The sequence below is a fragment of the Plecotus auritus genome (assembly GCF_963455305.1).
Source record: "Plecotus auritus genome assembly, chromosome: 2".
NCBI classification, from domain to species: Eukaryota; Metazoa; Chordata; class Mammalia; order Chiroptera; family Vespertilionidae; genus Plecotus; species Plecotus auritus.
Window position 1 is genome coordinate 224,057,946 of NC_137771.1, and position 16,934 is coordinate 224,074,879.

A 16,934-nucleotide genomic window follows, 5' to 3' on the forward strand; every position below is an offset into this window, starting at 1 on the left:
CAGGGATCAGGTGATAGGGGCCTGCGGGCTGGGGGCAGCTCCTGCATTGGGTGTCTGCCCCCTGGTGGTCAGTGCACGTCATAGTGATCAGCCGTTCTGGTTGTTCCATTGTAATGGTCACTTAGGCTTTTACACATATAGATAGGTGATATGAGGACTAAAAGGCTTGAACAGAATGACAATCAGCCGCTTGGCCAACCTGGTTCTGTTTACATGGCTCTGAGGAGCTAGAGTCTAGACCAAGCATGTCAAACTTGCAGCCCCCAGCTGCATGCGGCCCACAACGAATATTTTTGTGCCCAGCCAATATAACGGTATGTAAGAAAAGTTTTAATAAAAATTTCATGACTTAATTTTTACAATATCCTGTTATACATGATTATTAATAACGAACTACAACATTCGCTAATGACTGGTTCCTATCATTGTGTTGCACGCATTTCCCTTACGCACCTTGCACGCAGGCGCACCATGTCTCTCCACTAATACCAGCAGCGAATATTTTAGCAGCCGATGGACACGGCATTAGTCTTGGACTGACTTGTTTGGTGTGAGCAACAGGAAATATTTCGCTTTCAGAAAACAAGAAAAATAGGTTTGTCTGCATTACGCTTATTAATTTGTGCAGTTATTCAGTGTCTGGTAAGTTAATGTTCAAGAAAAAATATTCATTTTTATTTAAATGTTCTATTATTTTATGTTAACGATGACTCATTTATTTCAGCCCTTTGTATTCAGCATGTCTCTATCGAAATAAACCTACGTTTCTATGAAAATCGAAGCTTTTGTTTTTTTGGCCCACAGAAACCTAAACCTTGTTTACTTAGCCCGTGTTAGCCTTTGAGTTTGACATGCTTGAGCTAGACCCATTTACAGGCTACAGGAGTCCTGCATCGTCATCAAAATTGTCGTAGGCGATCAGTTGCCGACTGCATTAGACTCCTTCTGTGTGTGAAGCAAAGCTGTGAAGTCCAAACAATCATTGGTTTTAATGGCTTTGAAGAAGGCATAGCATTCTATCCAAAATAAGATAAAAACCTTATTAAAAAATACACTAATTAGCTGACAACTGGTGTGGGGGTTGTGTGTTAGTTTTTCCTCTGTCTGGTTTAAACAGTACCCTCACTTGCACATGTGGCCGGGGCCTCTGGCGCCACCACACTCTATCAAGCACCTTGTGTGTTGTCTCCACCTAATGGTCGTTCTCTATCATTACACTTTGCTGGGGTCACTTGGCTTACAATGTGTGCACAGGTGTATCGGTTGCACTGCTTTTGAAAGAAAACAGTTTTAAATAGTCCTCCAGGACCTCTGCTGGCAGCACAGTTCATCCTCCTTCTATGCCCCTCACACTAGTTAGAAAACTAAGAACCCGATGACAACCACAAAGCATCCACAGAGCACGTCCCGGGTCCTTGCACCAAATGACCTCAGCCCCCCAAATGCCAGGAAATGCGGGGGAAGGCCGAGTGGAGAGGGAGCACTTGTTGTTTAGTGCCTAAAAAAAAAAAACACGCCTTCACGTTTCTGTGCGCTTGCTTTTCTAGTTAAAAAATACAAGAGTTAGCCCTAACCGGTTTGGCTCAGTGGATAGAGCGTCGGCCTGCGGACTGAAAGGTCCCAGGTTCGATTCCGGTCGAGGGCATGTACCTTGGTTGCGGGCACATCCCCAGTAGGGGGTGTGCAGGAGGCAGCTGATGGATGTTTCTCTCTCATCGATGTTTCTAACTCTCTATCCCTCTCTCTTCCTCTCTGTAAAAAAATCAATAAAATATATTTTTTAAAAAAATACAAAAGTTACTTTGAATGCGCAGCCTCCTGAAGACTCATAAACCAAACTCTTTGAACTTCTATCCGCTTCAAAACATCATGTGACTATGTATAAATCATATAATTATTCCATTTTATGATCTTGTTCCTTTTTCTGCGGGGTGATTTTGCTTCACTTGGGTTTTTCTTTATTCTTTTTTATGTATTCATAATTCAGTGTCCAGAAACTTCCATATTGATAAAGCACGTGGGGTTTTTACATTATATTTTGATGCTGCACAGTCCATATTTGGGGACTGTCCTCACAGTGCCCCTGGGCCCACTGGCCACTGAAGGCTAAACCAGATCTGCAAGGCCACTTATTCTATAGGGTGACACTCAACCCCTGAGCCACGCCAGCCAGGCTACGTATGCCTTTCACCTTTAATCGAGAAAACTGATGACAACCACAAAGCATCCACAGCGTATACCTTGGGTCCTTGTACCAAATTATCTCAACCCCAAACAAGGGGGGAGACTGAGTGGGGAAGGGAACACTTATGGTTTAGTAGATTTCAATCATCTTCAAAGAAAATGAAATGTGACTAAATAAAAATATGCTCCTAGCCCTGACCGGTTTGGCTCAGTGGACAGCGCAGGCATCCTCAAACTACGGCCCGCGGGCCACATGCGGCCCGCCGAGGACATTGATCCAGCCCGCCGGGTGCCGCTGCCTGTCCTGCTTAACAACCGACGCGTCCCGGGCCCGCAGTGCGCATAGGAATTTGTTCATAGTTTGTTTGTTTTTTAAACTATAGTCTGGCCCTCCAACCGTCAGAGGGACAGTGAACTGGCCCCCCGTTTAAAAAGTTTGAGGACCCGTGGCCGATAGAGCGTCGGCCTGTGGACTAAAGGGTCCCAGGTTCGATTCTGATCAAGGGCATGTACTTTGGTTGCAGGCACATCCCCAGTAGGGGTGTGCAGGAGGCAGCTGATCAATGTTTCTCTCGCATCGATGTTTCTAACTCTCTATCCCTCTCCCTTCCTCTCTGTGAAAAATCAATAAAATATATTTTAAAAAATAAAAATAAAAAATAGAAAAATAAAATAAATAAAAATATGCTCCTAGCCCTAACCCGTTTGGCTCAGTGGATAGAGCGTCGGCCTGCGGATTCAAGGGTCTCAGGTTCGATTCCGGTCAAGGGCATGTACCTTGGTTGCAGGCACATCCCCAGTAGGGAGTGTGCAGGAGGCAGCTGATCAATGTTTCTCTCTCATCGATGTTTCTAACTCTCTATCCCTCTCCCTTCCTCTCTGTAAAAAATCAATAAAATATATTTTTTTTAAAAATATGCTCCTAGAATGTTCCTTTTACTATGACAGCAAGACAATATAAGAAAAAAATAATCCAACTTTAATAAGTGATCTGGAAAAATAATAATAAGTAAGTACGCCAGTGGCCTGGTTACTGTTGCTTGTTACTAGCACAAATCCTTTCTTCATTTACAAATGTGAGCCACAGGAGCAACACCAGCGCGTAGATAAACAAACCTATCTCCATCCCACCCTAGCACAGAAGACGAAACGCCGCCCGAAGAACAGCAGAAGCGTAAGGCCTATGTGCGTGCAGTTGCTGTAAAATGGCACATGCTTTTAGCGGGCCATAATTTAGTGCAGTGAAGGACAGATGGAAATTAATTTTTAATTATAGAAATTTCTGTCTCACGGATGTCTCTCATCTTCTTTTTAGCAGAGGGAGAAATGCTTTCAAAGCCGTCTCCGTCGACTATCTGGAACAAAATAAGCTTAATTCACTTCAAAATGCCTCCTTTGGTTACTAGGGTAACGAGAAAAGAGCTGTTTTCCAGAGTTCCTGGGATCCACACAGCTTCTGCCACCACAGAAATCAGCCTCGAATGACACAAGCAGGCTCAGCTGCAAAACCAGCGGCAGACTCAAGAGAAGCTGATGGCCACTCCACGTCGAATGGCCCCGATCATCCTTAAATCAGAAAATCACCCTAAAGCCAGGAGGCGAGCTATTGCAATAGGACAGAAGCAACGTCGGCGGCGAGAAAAATACAAGGACTAGCACATTCACCAAGAAGAGAGGGATGTCAACAAAATCGTCCCAAAAAAAGCATCTGTGACAAACGGAGGTGGGGCAGAGAAACACCGTCACACCTACCTGGTGAGCAAGCCATCAGCCGGACCAGCTCCGGGAACAGACACTCTGGCATCGGGAGACAAAATTACAGGACCAGCTAGGCACGAGCAGCCACGGCTGCAAATCAATCAACGGCAGGAGAGAAAGCAGCAGCCGCGCCCTTCCGCGCAAAAACGTGTGCAGGGCCCTGGGCTGTGAATGTATTTGTCCTCACTATTATCCCCACGCGTGTGGGCGATCGCGTTACAGCCCGATAAGGCTTCCGAGATGACGCACGCAGCAGTGTGACCCAGAACATGACGTAACAAGACCATCAGTGTCATCTGAAAACGCAGAGCAAATAATCAGTGAACTGGGAAACACCCACCCCCGATGCAGACAGAAAGTTCTGCTGAGGATTCGGATGTGGCGACGGATACATGAGTTCAGGCAGAGAGGAGAGACCGAAAGCTAAGAAACCGCATGCTCCTCGGGTCAAGGTCTTTGCCATTCATCTTTATTTGTATGCTTGTTCTCTGGAAGGCACTACATTTCGAAAGCTAATGCTGAGACAAGTAGCGGAAGGCCCATACAAAGAATTACTCTTGGCATAGCACAAAGAGGAATTCTATATTTTGAAATCTTTTTTTTTTTCAGGATATTAGTAAGAAGGTCTACTCATGCAGAGCAAAAAAAAAAAGAGAGAAAATTAAGCAAAGGCCCAAAATGTCAGGCCCGTGAAGGTATGCACGTGTTGTCTTGACAATGAACTTCATGTTGATATGGTAGGAAGCGGGATCCACGTACATTGAACCGTGTCAGATAGTCCAATTCCTCGGTGAGCCCCAGGTGTTCTGAGAGGGGGGCTAGCTTCAGGCCAAAGCGTTTGTTGAGTCTGGTTTGTGGGAAGACAGCTGAAGTGTTGCTTCGTGACTTGGGTGTTCGAAAAGAAAGGGGAAAAGTTAAGGAGACAACTGTTAAAGGGAGACAGAGAATGTTTCGCACGATCTTCATTATCTATCATGCAAGGAAATATTTGCCTTTTATTCCATAACCCACTACTCATCCTTTGTTCCCAAGTGCAGATAAGAAATTATATGCTTCCCCCTGACCAGTTTGGCTCAGTGGATGGAGCGTCGGCCTGCGGACTGAAGGGTCCCAGGTTCGATTCCAGTCAAGGGCATGTACCTTGGTTGCGGGCACCTCCCCAGTGGGGGGTGTGCAGGAGGCAGCTGATCAATGTTTCTCTCTCATTGATGTTTCTAACTCTCTATCCCTCTCCCTCCCTCTCTGTGAAAAATCAATAAAATATATTTTTTTTAAAAAAGAAATTATATGCTTCTCTTGGGAAGTCAACCAGGTTTATATCTTCCTCTGTATGAACGCCTATCAAACATCTTAAGGAAGGCGACAGCTTCAATGATGGTGTCCCCGCTGTTTTCATGGAGAATGAATGCAGCGCCCGTGGAGGGCACCCACTTTGGCCCCCTCCCTGCCTGCTGCAGGAAGTCCATCTATCTCTCAATAAATGTTGTTTCCACTTACAATCAATCAATCAGTCAATCAACCAATAATAAACAGCCCGAGGTAGACTCAAGCAGAGGTAAGTAGGGGCCTTCTCCAGGGGCACCAACTGAGCATCTATTTCAAACACAAAAGGAGGCCCCCCTCACAGTTCCACGCACTGCCATGCTCTCCCTGAAAACCACCTTTTCAAGGAAAAGGCCTGGAACATCCATGAGCTAGGGCGGTGGTCGGCAAACTGCGGCTCTGTTGACTAATGAGTCTGCCGACCACTGAGCTAGGAGATGGGCGTGTCTTTGGCAGCTGGATTGCGCTGCCAGGTTGCATTGTAAAGGCTGATGCTGAATCTCTGAGGGGCTCAGGGGTGGGGGTCAGGGAGCTGCCTGACGCCCTCCTTCACTGTCAGGCACTTTGACCTCGGGACAGACTCCGGAGGACTGGAGTCCAAACTAGAAGCCACCAGAAAAAGTGGCCGATGCGCTGCCACGGCTGCAGTGGCTTCCCTTTCAATCAGCCTGCGAAGCCGTCCTCCTCCATAAGGGCTCTCAGCGGTGCCAGTTCACACTCACAGCTTCTTTTCGCGTTGCCACGTGAACACTGCGTCATTCTTAAAGAACCTTACATCTGTGGCTAGAAATGGATTTAAACGGTACATACGAGTCTTTTACTACGGGTTTGTTTGGTTTCTGAGTTTGGGGTTATTTGTGGTTTTGTGGGGTTTTTGTATAAGGGCAAATATGAGCCTATTTTCCTTTCCAACCATTCTTCAGATGAACTTCTGAAAAGTAACCTTGCTAATACTCTTTTTAGAAAAAAATGGGTCCCAGCCCATTCCTCAGAAATGGGATTAGGACACTAAGAAGACTGACAACAGATTTCTCAATAATAACAACGTATGGAAAAATAAGTAAATGAAATAAAAGGGCTCGTGCCCAAAACGACAACATTAGGTCTTAAAATAGAAATCCATGCGCCCAGGACATGAGCGAGCCCGCCTGGGAAAGCATCCGATGATGGGCTAGATTCGCTGTGCAATGTAAATGAATGAGTGATGACACGTTCCTGGTCCAATAATAAACTGGGATGGCTCCTCTCACCAGCTCTAAGATTCCCTCAAGATGGAGTAAGCTCCAAAATTTTACATCAGCTTTTCATGTCTAAGGGGAGGACTGTGCTATTCAAATTGGTCTTTGGCACACAGAGTGGAGTTATTTGTTAGCGGATATTTACAAAGCATCGGGATTTCTTGTTTCTTCTCCAACTGAACCCTTCTAGACAGGCTCTGAGCTTTATCAGAGAGCCTTCTGAAGACCTACTGTGTGGTTCAGGGCTTCCTCCCTCACTCTCTCCTTCCCTGGCGCCCCTGACACCAACAGCCCCAAAATCTGTCTTACATGTGTCAGTAGAGGCATAATATGGACATTAAGGAGACTTAAAAATATTCTTAATTTTAGTGTAAATTTTAAAAAGAACTCTGCTAGCACCAAAGCAAACTGCCACCTCAAATTTGGTTGCAGGGTCAAATAATAATGACACATTTACATGGGGGTTTGCTGTATGACTTGTAAAACCAGGTATTTTTATAGCACTTATGATCTTTAGGTGTCTTCACACCTTCCTTCTTATCTGTATGGCCCACGATATTTGAGCATCTCCCCCATGTCCTTGTATCCACTGTCGTTAGATACTGTCATTGTCTTGTGAGTGTATTTCTGTGGCACTTACCAAACTGTGAAGCATTACAGAATTCCTTTTCGTGGTCAGTAGACGTTTAAAACTACAAGGCAGCAAGTACCCTTGTCTTAGATGCCCTGAGGCAACGCCATGGTGTTTGAACACGAGTGTTCCGGTTAATATTTATAAGTGAATATGTGATACCCAACTCTTATCGCTAGGTATCTACCAGCCATATTTGTTTTCATGAACAGCAGCCGGCTTTGTCGTTTTTTTGTTTTGTTTTGTTTTGTTTAAATATGTTTTTTATTGATATTTTACAGAGAGGAAGGGAGAGGGATAGAGAGCTAGAAACATCGATGAGAGAGAAACATCGATCAGCTGCCTCTTGCACACCTCCTACTGGGGATGTGCCCGCAACCAAGGTACATGCCCTTGACCGGAATCGAACCCGGGACCCTTCAGTCCGCAGGCCGACACTCTATCCACTGAGCCAAACCGGTTTGGGCCGGCTTTGTGGTTTTTAAAAGTTACAGTTTATTGCCATCATCATGGGCCTCCATTGTCATTCCCCTCTAAATAGGGAAGTATTTTGGTCAGTAGAGTCAGTAAGAGAAGGCCGGTAACAGGACACGCCTGTACCTTCGCGTAAATGAAGGTCACGCAGAGAAAGAGGAGAAAATAAGTACAAAACAAACTCTTCCTCAAAGGATCACTTTTTCCTGGCAGTCATCTCGACCGCAGGCTTCCTTGCCCAGTGCCCGAGCCGTGGGTCCGAGAGTTCACCAGCCCCGTGGCTCCGGAAGGGCAGCCCAGGCCTGGGGGCGAGGCATCGATCTGCCCTTGACCCCGCTTCCATTACCCTAAGCGGAGCACAGAGAGCTACTCAATGAACAAGCGTCACCCGGGACTGCACGGCTACCTGGAAACGCTGCAGAAAGACAGCACGAGAGGCCTAAGAGTCTTCTCCTCCTTCTTCTTCTCCTGCTGCTGCTTCTCCTTTTTCAGCTTCCTCTTCCTCTGCGTCGCCTTCTGCTCCCTGCTCCGTTACCTCTCCTGCCTGTTTGTAACAAAACCACCTGGTCATTGAGAGGAGTGGGTAAGGGTCAACACACACGGTGTTGCTCTCCTAAGGAAGCTGGTTGGGGAGCCTCGGGGTGGGAAGGGGGCCAAGGGGCAGGCTGCTGGGTGGCGCGTGGCCAGGGGTGAGGACAGGTGTGGTGTGGGGGATGCTGAGGGCTGCCGGGAGAGGCCTGGGAGGCAGCTGGCCTTGGCCCAGCCGTGGGCAAACTACGGCCCGCGGGCCGGATCCGGCCCGTTCGGCTGTTCTATCCAGCCTGCGGAGCCGAAAGAGTGGAGGGTTCTCTTGCTCTCCCCTCCGCTCCTTGACTTTGAATTTATATTAGTTCACACAAACACTCCATCCATGCTTTTGTTCCGGCCCTCCGGTCCAGTTTAAGAACCCATTGTGGCCCTCGAGTCAAAAAGTTTGCCCACCCCTGCCTTGGCCGCTGGGGATCAGAGCAGACGTGGTTCTCCGGGTCCTCAGGCTCCACAGGGACCAGGCTCGGAGCCCCTCCAGGACCTCGACCAACCTCCCCCCGAGGATGCACCCTTCCTCCGACTGGTTGTGGGGAAGCCGAGTGGGGTGATTTATAGCCCACAAGCGGCCAAAGTCGTTAGAGATTGCGGAGAGGATTGGGTTGGCAGAGAACACGACCTAAAATCACTGACCCTGATGAGAACCAAGCAGAAGCATGAAGCAGGCTCGTGCTGCCAGGGCTTCCCAAAGCTCTCGGATGCCCAGGTCAGCAGGGCCTTCCCGAGAGAGTGCCCAGAAGCTGGGCCTTCTGCTTTCCTCCTTCACTCCTCGGGCACCATCCACACGCCCTGTTAGCCCCCCACGCTCCCTGGTTGTCGGCGGCCCCGAAGTCCCCTCTGTGGGTCTGAAGCTGCAGCCCAGACTGTCTTTGGTGGGAGTTCATGGTCTTCTCAGCCCTCCCCGACCTGCCTCCCAAACGCTGCCCAGCCCGTCAGCAAGCAGCTAGCACCCATCTTGACGAAGGAATAAGGCCCCTTGTTTTAGAGGGAACCCACCTGAGCTTAACAACACCACAAACCACGGAAGTCCTGTGGAGACTGCCCGCCCCCCCCTCCCCGCCCCCGCCCACAGACCTGGGTTCAGGTCCTTCCTCTGACTTCCTCTTAGCCCCGTACCCACCTCCACCACAGCAGTTAAGACGTTCGGTGAAAATTACCTGCTTCCTCCCTGGTGAGACTCCCAGCGCCTCACCTCCATCCTCACTCCTGTGTGCCCAGAGAGGCTCCTGGCCCCTGGAAGGAGCTCACACGTGCTCATGAACAGAGCTGCGTCCAGTGAGACTATGGTGAAAAGGCGAACACTCACCTTCTCCTCTTGGGATTCGGCGAGGTTGCCCTCATCTTCCTTGTCCTCTGTTTGTGCCTCATTTTCTCCACTTTCTCCAGCCTTCTCTGTTCCCTGGTCGTAAAGGAAACCCGCTGTGTCACTAACCAGAGACAAGCTCCCAAGGAAACCCCAGGCCATATGTGCTGTGGGTTTTTATCTGGACACAGAGCACAGACACAAAGCAAATGGGGGCCTCCTGTTTGAGGCCACTTAGCTCCCGGACAGCCATTTCCAACCTTTTTCACCTCCTGGCCCACATAACTCATTACTAAACTTCCGCAGCACACCGAAAAATGTTACATTTTTTGCCAATCTGATATTTTTAAAATAGGATAATGTTGATTCATTCACACCAGGCAGCTACTGTGTTGGCTGTTGTCATTTTTTAACTTGCCAATCTAAGGGGAAAGAGGTCAGTGCCCGTGACTAAATAGTCAGGAATTGAATGAAAATTACTGCAGAGAGAAACCAAGATGACAGCATAGGTAAACACCTGAACTTGCTGCCTCGCACAACTACTTCAAAACTACAACTAAAAGACAAAACGGACATCATGCAGAACCACAGGAAGGCTGGCTGAGTGGAAATTCTACAACTAGAAGGAAAGAGAAAAGCACACTGAGACTCAGAGGAGGTGCAAAAGTAAAGTGCAGAGGTACGGAGGCCCGAGTGCGTGGAAAGGGCTGGCAACTGAGGACCTGGCTATCTTTTTCAATCAGGAGGGAGACACAGCTCCCCACTGCTCTGAACTCCAGTTCCAGGTGAGACTCTGGGGACCCAGACTCATACAGGGAGACACTGGACTGTCTGACTGTAGAACTTGACTGTCAAGGCAGAACTTGAAGGCGGCTTTCTCTCAGAGGTGCTTGCAGTAATTACCGTGGGACACTGTGACCCAGGCCTCTTAGGGCAGGGCTGAGGATCAGCAATAGCTCTTTGCTCCGCCCTATTAATTCCCTGAGACCCCGCCCCACCCAAGCTGTGCACAGAGGCTTTTGCATTAGAATAGCCTGGCCCTTTGAAATCTAAAATTACCTAACAAACTGCAGCTGGGTCAGAGAGCCCCAGAACATCCAAAAGAAGCCCCAAGGCTCCACAGAAGCCTGCATTGCTTCACAGCTGGGCCTCATCTGGGCACCTCCAACACCCAAACAAAGAAGAGGAATCTGCAGATCTCTCCATAGCTCCTGTTGGGTGGCCTCAGGCAGAGGCTAAATTTGCACCTCCTTGGAGATCCAAGAGCCAGTGTACCCAGGGGTCAGAGTGGGACCATCCAGATTACAACTCCTCAGATCCATAAGGGACACACTCAAGGGGCAGATTCAGTGAGCACCAAAGCCCCACTGAAGCAAGTCTTTCCTCATAAGGGTGTCTCCAGCACAGAAGTTCTCTCATCGTAGACACAGCTGATCCTCACAGACAATTGGCCTGGAGGTCAATTCCTCCCAGTGTACCAACAACAATCAAGGCTTAACTACAACAAGACTGTGGACTCAGCCCACAAAGGGGTGCACCAAGAGTGTCCACCTCAGGAAACTGGGGAGGCTGAGCCACTGGGCCCTATAGGACACCTAGCACACAAAGCCACTCTATCAACTCAGGGAAGCAGCCAAAATGCAGAGACAAAGAAACAGGTCACAAATGACAGAAATGGAGGAAAGCAAATGATTGGATATAGAGTTCAAAACCACAGTTATAAGGTTTTTCAAGAATTTTCTAGAAAAGGCCGATAAATTCAGCAAGACCCTCGATGATATGAAAAAAGACCAACTAGAAATTAAGCATACACTGTCTGAAATAAAGAATAATATACAGCCAAAACCGGTTTGGCTCAGTGGATAGAGCGTCAGCCTGCGGACTGAAAGTCCCAGGTTCGATTCCGGTCAAGGGCACGTAACTTGGTTGCGGACACATCCCCAGTAGGAGGTGTGCAAGAGGCAGCTGATCGATGTTTCTCTCTCATTGATGTTTCTAACTCTCTATCCCTCTTCCTTCCTCTCTGTAAAAAATCAATAAAATATATTTAATAAAAAAAAAGAATAATATACAGAGATCCAACAGCAGACTAGAGCAGTGGTCGGCAAACTCATTAGTCAACAGAGCAGCAAACCTCTCTGTTCTAGAGGATCGCAAGAATCAAGTCAAAGATTTGAAATACAAAGAAGCAAAAAACACTCAACTGGAAAAGCAAAAAGAAAAAATAATCCAAAAAGTTGAAGATAATGTAAGAAGACTCTGGGACAACTTCAAGCGTACCAACATCAGAATTATGGGGGTGCCAGAAGAAGAGAGAGAGCAAGATACTGAAAACCTATTTGAAGAAATAATGACCGAAAACTTCCCCCACCTGGTGAAAGAAATAGACTTACAAGTCCAGGAAGCCCACAGAACCCCAAACAAAAGGAATCCAAAGAGGACCACACCAAGACACATCATAATTAAAATGCCAAGAGCAAAAGACAAAGAGAGAATATTAAAAGCAGCAAGAGAAAAGCAGTTGATTACCTACAAGGGAGCACCCATACGACTGTCAGCTGACTTCTCAACAGAAACTATGCAGGCCAGACGGGAGTGGCAAGAAATTTTCAATGTGATGAATAGCAAGAACCTACAACCAAGATTACTCTACCCAGCAAAGCTATCATTCAGAATTGAAGGGCAGTTAAAGAGCTTCACAGATAAGAAAAAGCTGAAGGAGTTCATCACCACCAAACCAGTATTATATGAAATGCTGAAAGGTATTCTTAAAGAAGAGGAAGAAGAAAAAAGTAAAGAGAAAAATTATGAACAACAAATACATATCTATCAACAAGCAAACCTAAAAATCAAGTGAATTAAAAACCTGAGGAACAGAATAATCCGGTGAATATAATAGAATCAGGGGCATAGAAAGGGAGTGGACTGATAATTCTCAGGGGGAAAGGGGTATGGGGGGTTCATGAAGAGAATGGACAAAAATCATACACCTATGGATGAGGACAGTGGGGGGGAGGTAAGGGCAGAAGGTGGGGTGGGAAATGGGTGGAGGGGAGCTATGGGGGGAAAAAGGAGAAATAATTGTAATAATCTGAATAAAGATTTATTTTAAAAAAAAGAAAAAAAAAAGAAAAAAAGAAAAGAAAAACAGTTAATTACCTACAAGGAAGCACCCATACGACTGTCAGCTGATTTCTCAACAGAAACTATGCAGGCCAGACGGGAGTGGCAAGAAATATTCAAAGTGATGAATAGCAAGAACCTACAACCAAGATTACTCTACCCAGCAAAGCTCTCATTTAGAATTGAAGGTCAGATAAAGAGCTTCACAGATAAGAAAAAGCTAAAGGAGTTCATCACCACCAAACCAGTATTATATGAAATGCTGAAGGGTATTCTTTAAGAAGAGGAAGAAGAAGAAAAAGGTAAAGATAAAAATTATGAACAACAAATACTTATCTATCAACAAGTGAATCTAAAAATCAAGTGAATAAAAAATCTGATGAACAGAATAAACTGGTGAATATAATAGAATCAGGGGCATAGAAAGGGAGGACTGACAATTCTCAGGGGGGCGGAAAAGAGTGTGGGGGGTGCGGGAAGAGACTGGACAAAAATCGTACACCTATGGATGAGGACAGTGGGGGGTGGGTAAGGGCAAAGGGTGGGGCGGGAACCGGGTGGAGGGGAGCTATGGGGGGAAAAAAGGGGAACAACTGCAATAATCTGAACAATAAAGATTTATTTTTAAAAATAAATAAATAAATAAATAAATAATAAATAAAAGAAAATAAATAGCCAGGTATTGCCTGTCTTACACATTCGTGCAGCACACCGGTTCAAATTGCTGTCCTAGGGTATAGGGTTGCCACCCATTGAAACTGCTGATGGGAGCTCTGGGTAAGATTCAACAGAGCTGATTCAGGAGCGTGGCAGAGTAATCACCTCCCATGTGAGGAGTCCCCATTTACCCACCTAAGGTTTACGGAGAGAGCGCCAAAGGTCCCATATCGGGGAGGCAGTGTTTGTTTTCTGTTGTTCATGGGGAAAGGAGGCTTTATCATTTTAGAGATTCAAAAAGATTAGGTAGGTAGACAGACAGACACAGATAATGGAGGAATGGGAGTGGGAGGAAGGACGGAAGGATAGACAGAGATGATAGAGAACCAACAGACAGGTACAGAAAGATCAGGACCACATTGGCATTCTGAGGAGACTGGTCTGTGGGAAGATGGTTCGAGAAACCAACGCTTACCTCTGCGGTGCTCTGCGCCTCTCCCACGACCTCGCCATTGGGCAGGGACGGTTCTTCCTCCGGCGGCTTTGTCACCTGCATCAGACGGATTGAAAGTGTGTGAGAATTTCTTTGAGGATATAATCGCTTGCATTTCAACATCATTTAACTATCCCAGTTATTTTGTCTTCATCCCTCATTTTATCTTTGCAACAGCACTGAGACCTCAGTCAGTAGGACAGTCACTGCCACTCACACCTTAGAGACAAGAAAATAAAGGCATATAAACAAAGCAAACAAATGTTTTGCCCATTTTTTTTTCTCATGAGACAAGTGTTATTTCCAAACCTCTAGGAAGGCATTACAATAATGAAGATGGAAACCCAAACCAAATCCTGAAACAGAGGGAGACGGGCCTGCAGGATAGCCAGGAGGATCCGGCCAGTCAGGGGGAAGCAGGGGAGATGCAGTCTAGGCAGGGACCGCCCCCTGGAGCCTGAGTCTGTGTATTGGTGTGATGTTCTGGGGAAAGGGGGTTGGGAATCAGGCATCCTCGCCCCAGCAGTCCCACTGTTGCCCTGGGTGATTGGGAGGAAGAGAAGACTGCAGCGAGTGAGCAAGGATGTCACTGAGTCTGACCTTGACATTTCCTTCCTGCTCGGATCCCCAACAGTCCATAAATAAGTGACCCTGCATGTCTCAGGGGTTGACCTGGGAGAGCAAGCAAAATAGCCATGGCCTCTGAAAGAGAAGGCAGGGCAGCCTGGCACCAGGCACCGGGCACTGGGCACCGAGCAACACAGGAAGACACAATCAGACTCCTGCTTGGGCCGCCGCCGCTCTCCCGCCGAGCGTCCAAGCGGGGCTCCCCTCCCCTGTGGCGACTGGGCCCGTGCTGGCACAGGCTGGACCCCTTGTTGCTGTTGGTACTCCTCCTGCTGCAGTTTCTGGGCCAGCTCCAAGTCACTAAGAACCAACGTGCCCTGTGGCTGCTGCCGCTGCAGGGACAAGGCGATCAGGTAGTCCTGGTCTACCTGCTGCTGCTTTTCTAGGGAGCCACTCCCAACTTCTGCTCCAGGCCCCTAGCCCAGGGAATGACTCAGGTGAAAGAGTCTACCTGAGAGCATTCTTCTTTATTTTAATAAATCTTTATTGTTCAGATTATTACAACTGTTCCTCTTTTTTCCCCCCATAGCTCCCCTCCACCTGGTTCTCACCCAACCCTCTGCCCTTACCCTCCCCCCTGCACTGTCCTCATCCATAGGGGTACAATTTTTGTCCAGTCTCTTCCCGCACCCACGACACCCCTTTCCCCCTGAGAATTGTCAGTCCACTCCCTTTCCATGCCCCTGATTCTATTATATTCACCAGTTTATTCTGTTCATCAGATTTTTTATTCACTTGATTTTTAGATTCACTTGTTGATAGATATGTATTTGTTGTTTATAATTTTTATCTTTACCTTTTTCTTCTTCTTCCTCTTCTTAAAGAATACCCTTCAGCATTTCATATAATACTGGTTTGGTGGTGATGAACTCCTTTAGCTTTTTCTTATCTGTGAAACTCTTTATCTGACCTTCAATTCTGAATGATAGCTTTGCTGGGTAAAGTAATCTTGGTTATAGGTTCTTGCTATTCATCACTTTGAATATTTCTTGCCACTCCCTTCTGGCCTGCATAGTTTCTGTTGAGAAATCAGCTGACAATCGTATAGGTGCTCCCTTGTAGGTAACTGTTTTTCTCTTCCTGCTTTTAATATTCTCTCTTTGTCTTTTGCTCTTGGCATTTTACTTATGATGTGTCTTGGTGTGGTCCTCTTTGGATTCCTTTTGTTTGGGGTTCTGTGTGCTTCCTGGACTTGTAAGTCTATTTCTTTCACCAGGTGGGGGAAGTTTTCAGTCATTATTTCTTCAAATAGGTTTTCAGTGTCTTGCTCTCTCTCTTCTTCTGGCACCCCCCATAATTCAGATGTTGGTACGCTTGAAGTTGTCCCAGAGGCTCCTTACACTATCTTCATATTTTTGGATTCTTTTTTCTTTATGCTTTTCCGGTTGGGTGTTTTTTGCTTCTTTGTATTTCAAATCTTTGACTTGATTCTTGCGATCCTCTAGTCTGCTGTTGGATCTCTGTATATTATTCTTTATTTCAGACAGTGTATGCTTAATTTCTAGTTGGTCCTTTTTCATATCCTCGAGGGTCTCCCTAAATTTACCGGCCTTTTCTAGAAAACTCTTGAAAAACCTTATAACCGTGGTTTTGAACTCTATATCCAGTCGTTTGCTTTCCTCCATTTCTTTCATTTGTGACCTGTTTCTTTGTCTCTGCATTTTGGCCACTTCCCTGAGTTGATAGAGTGGCTTTGTGTGCTAGGTGTCCTATAGGGCCCAGTGGCTCAGCCTCCCAAGTTACCTGAGGTGGACACTCTTGGTGCACCCCTTTGTGGACTGTGTGCACAGTCTTGTTGTAGTTAAGCCTTGATTGTTGTTGGTATCACTGGAAGGAATTGACCTCCAGGCCAATTGGCTGTGAGGATCAGCTGTGTCTATGCTGGGAGAACTTCTGTGCTGGAGACACCCTTATGGGGCAAGACTTGCTTCAGTGGGCCTTTGGTGCTCACTGAATCTGCCCCCTGAGTGTGTCCCTTATTGATCTGAGGAGTTGTAATCTGGATGGTCCTACTCTGACCCCTGGGTACACTGGCTCTTGGATCTCCAAGGAGGTGCAAATTTAGCCTCTGCCTGAGGCCACCCAGCAGGAGCTATGGAGAGATCTGCAGATTCCTCTTCTTTGTTTGAGTTTTGGAGGTGCCCAGATGAGGCCCAGCTGTGAAGCAATGCATGCTGCTGTGAAGCCTTGGGCCTTCTTTTGGATGTTCTGGGTCGCACTGACTCAGCTGCAGTTTGTTAGGTAAGTTTAAAATTCAAAGGACCAGGCAATTCATATGCAAAAGCCTCTGCACTCAGCTTGGATGGGGCTGAGTCTCAGGGCGGAGCAGTCAGCAATGACTTCATGGGGCGGGATCTCAGGGCAGAGCAAACAGCGATGGCTTCCCATCAGCCCTGCCCTAAGAGGCCTCTGGGTCGCAGTGTCCCGCAGTAATCACTGCAAGCACCTCTGAGAGAAAGCTGCCCTCGAGTTTTGCCCGCTGCCAGATAGTCCAGTTTCTCCCCGTATGAGTCTGGGTCCCCAGAATCTCGCCCGGAA

At 47.1% G+C, this 16,934-nt stretch overlaps 1 protein-coding gene across 1 annotated transcript in view; it reads right to left on the bottom strand.

Moving 5' to 3' along the window:
• Positions 1–4,371: 4,371 nt before the first annotated feature.
• Positions 4,372–16,934, bottom strand: part of LOC308241726 (SH3 domain-binding glutamic acid-rich protein-like) — a 36,342-nt gene continuing 23,779 nt past the window's right edge. The window contains exons 4-7 of the mRNA XM_080655266.1: positions 13,752–13,826; positions 9,500–9,592; positions 8,015–8,152; positions 4,372–4,827 (exon numbers count right to left, since the gene is read on the bottom strand). Of these exons, the coding sequence (XP_080511392.1) occupies positions 8,048–8,152; positions 9,500–9,592; positions 13,752–13,826 (273 nt within the window). The 3' untranslated portion in view covers positions 4,372–4,827; positions 8,015–8,047. The remainder of the gene's footprint in view (positions 4,828–8,014; positions 8,153–9,499; positions 9,593–13,751; positions 13,827–16,934) is intronic.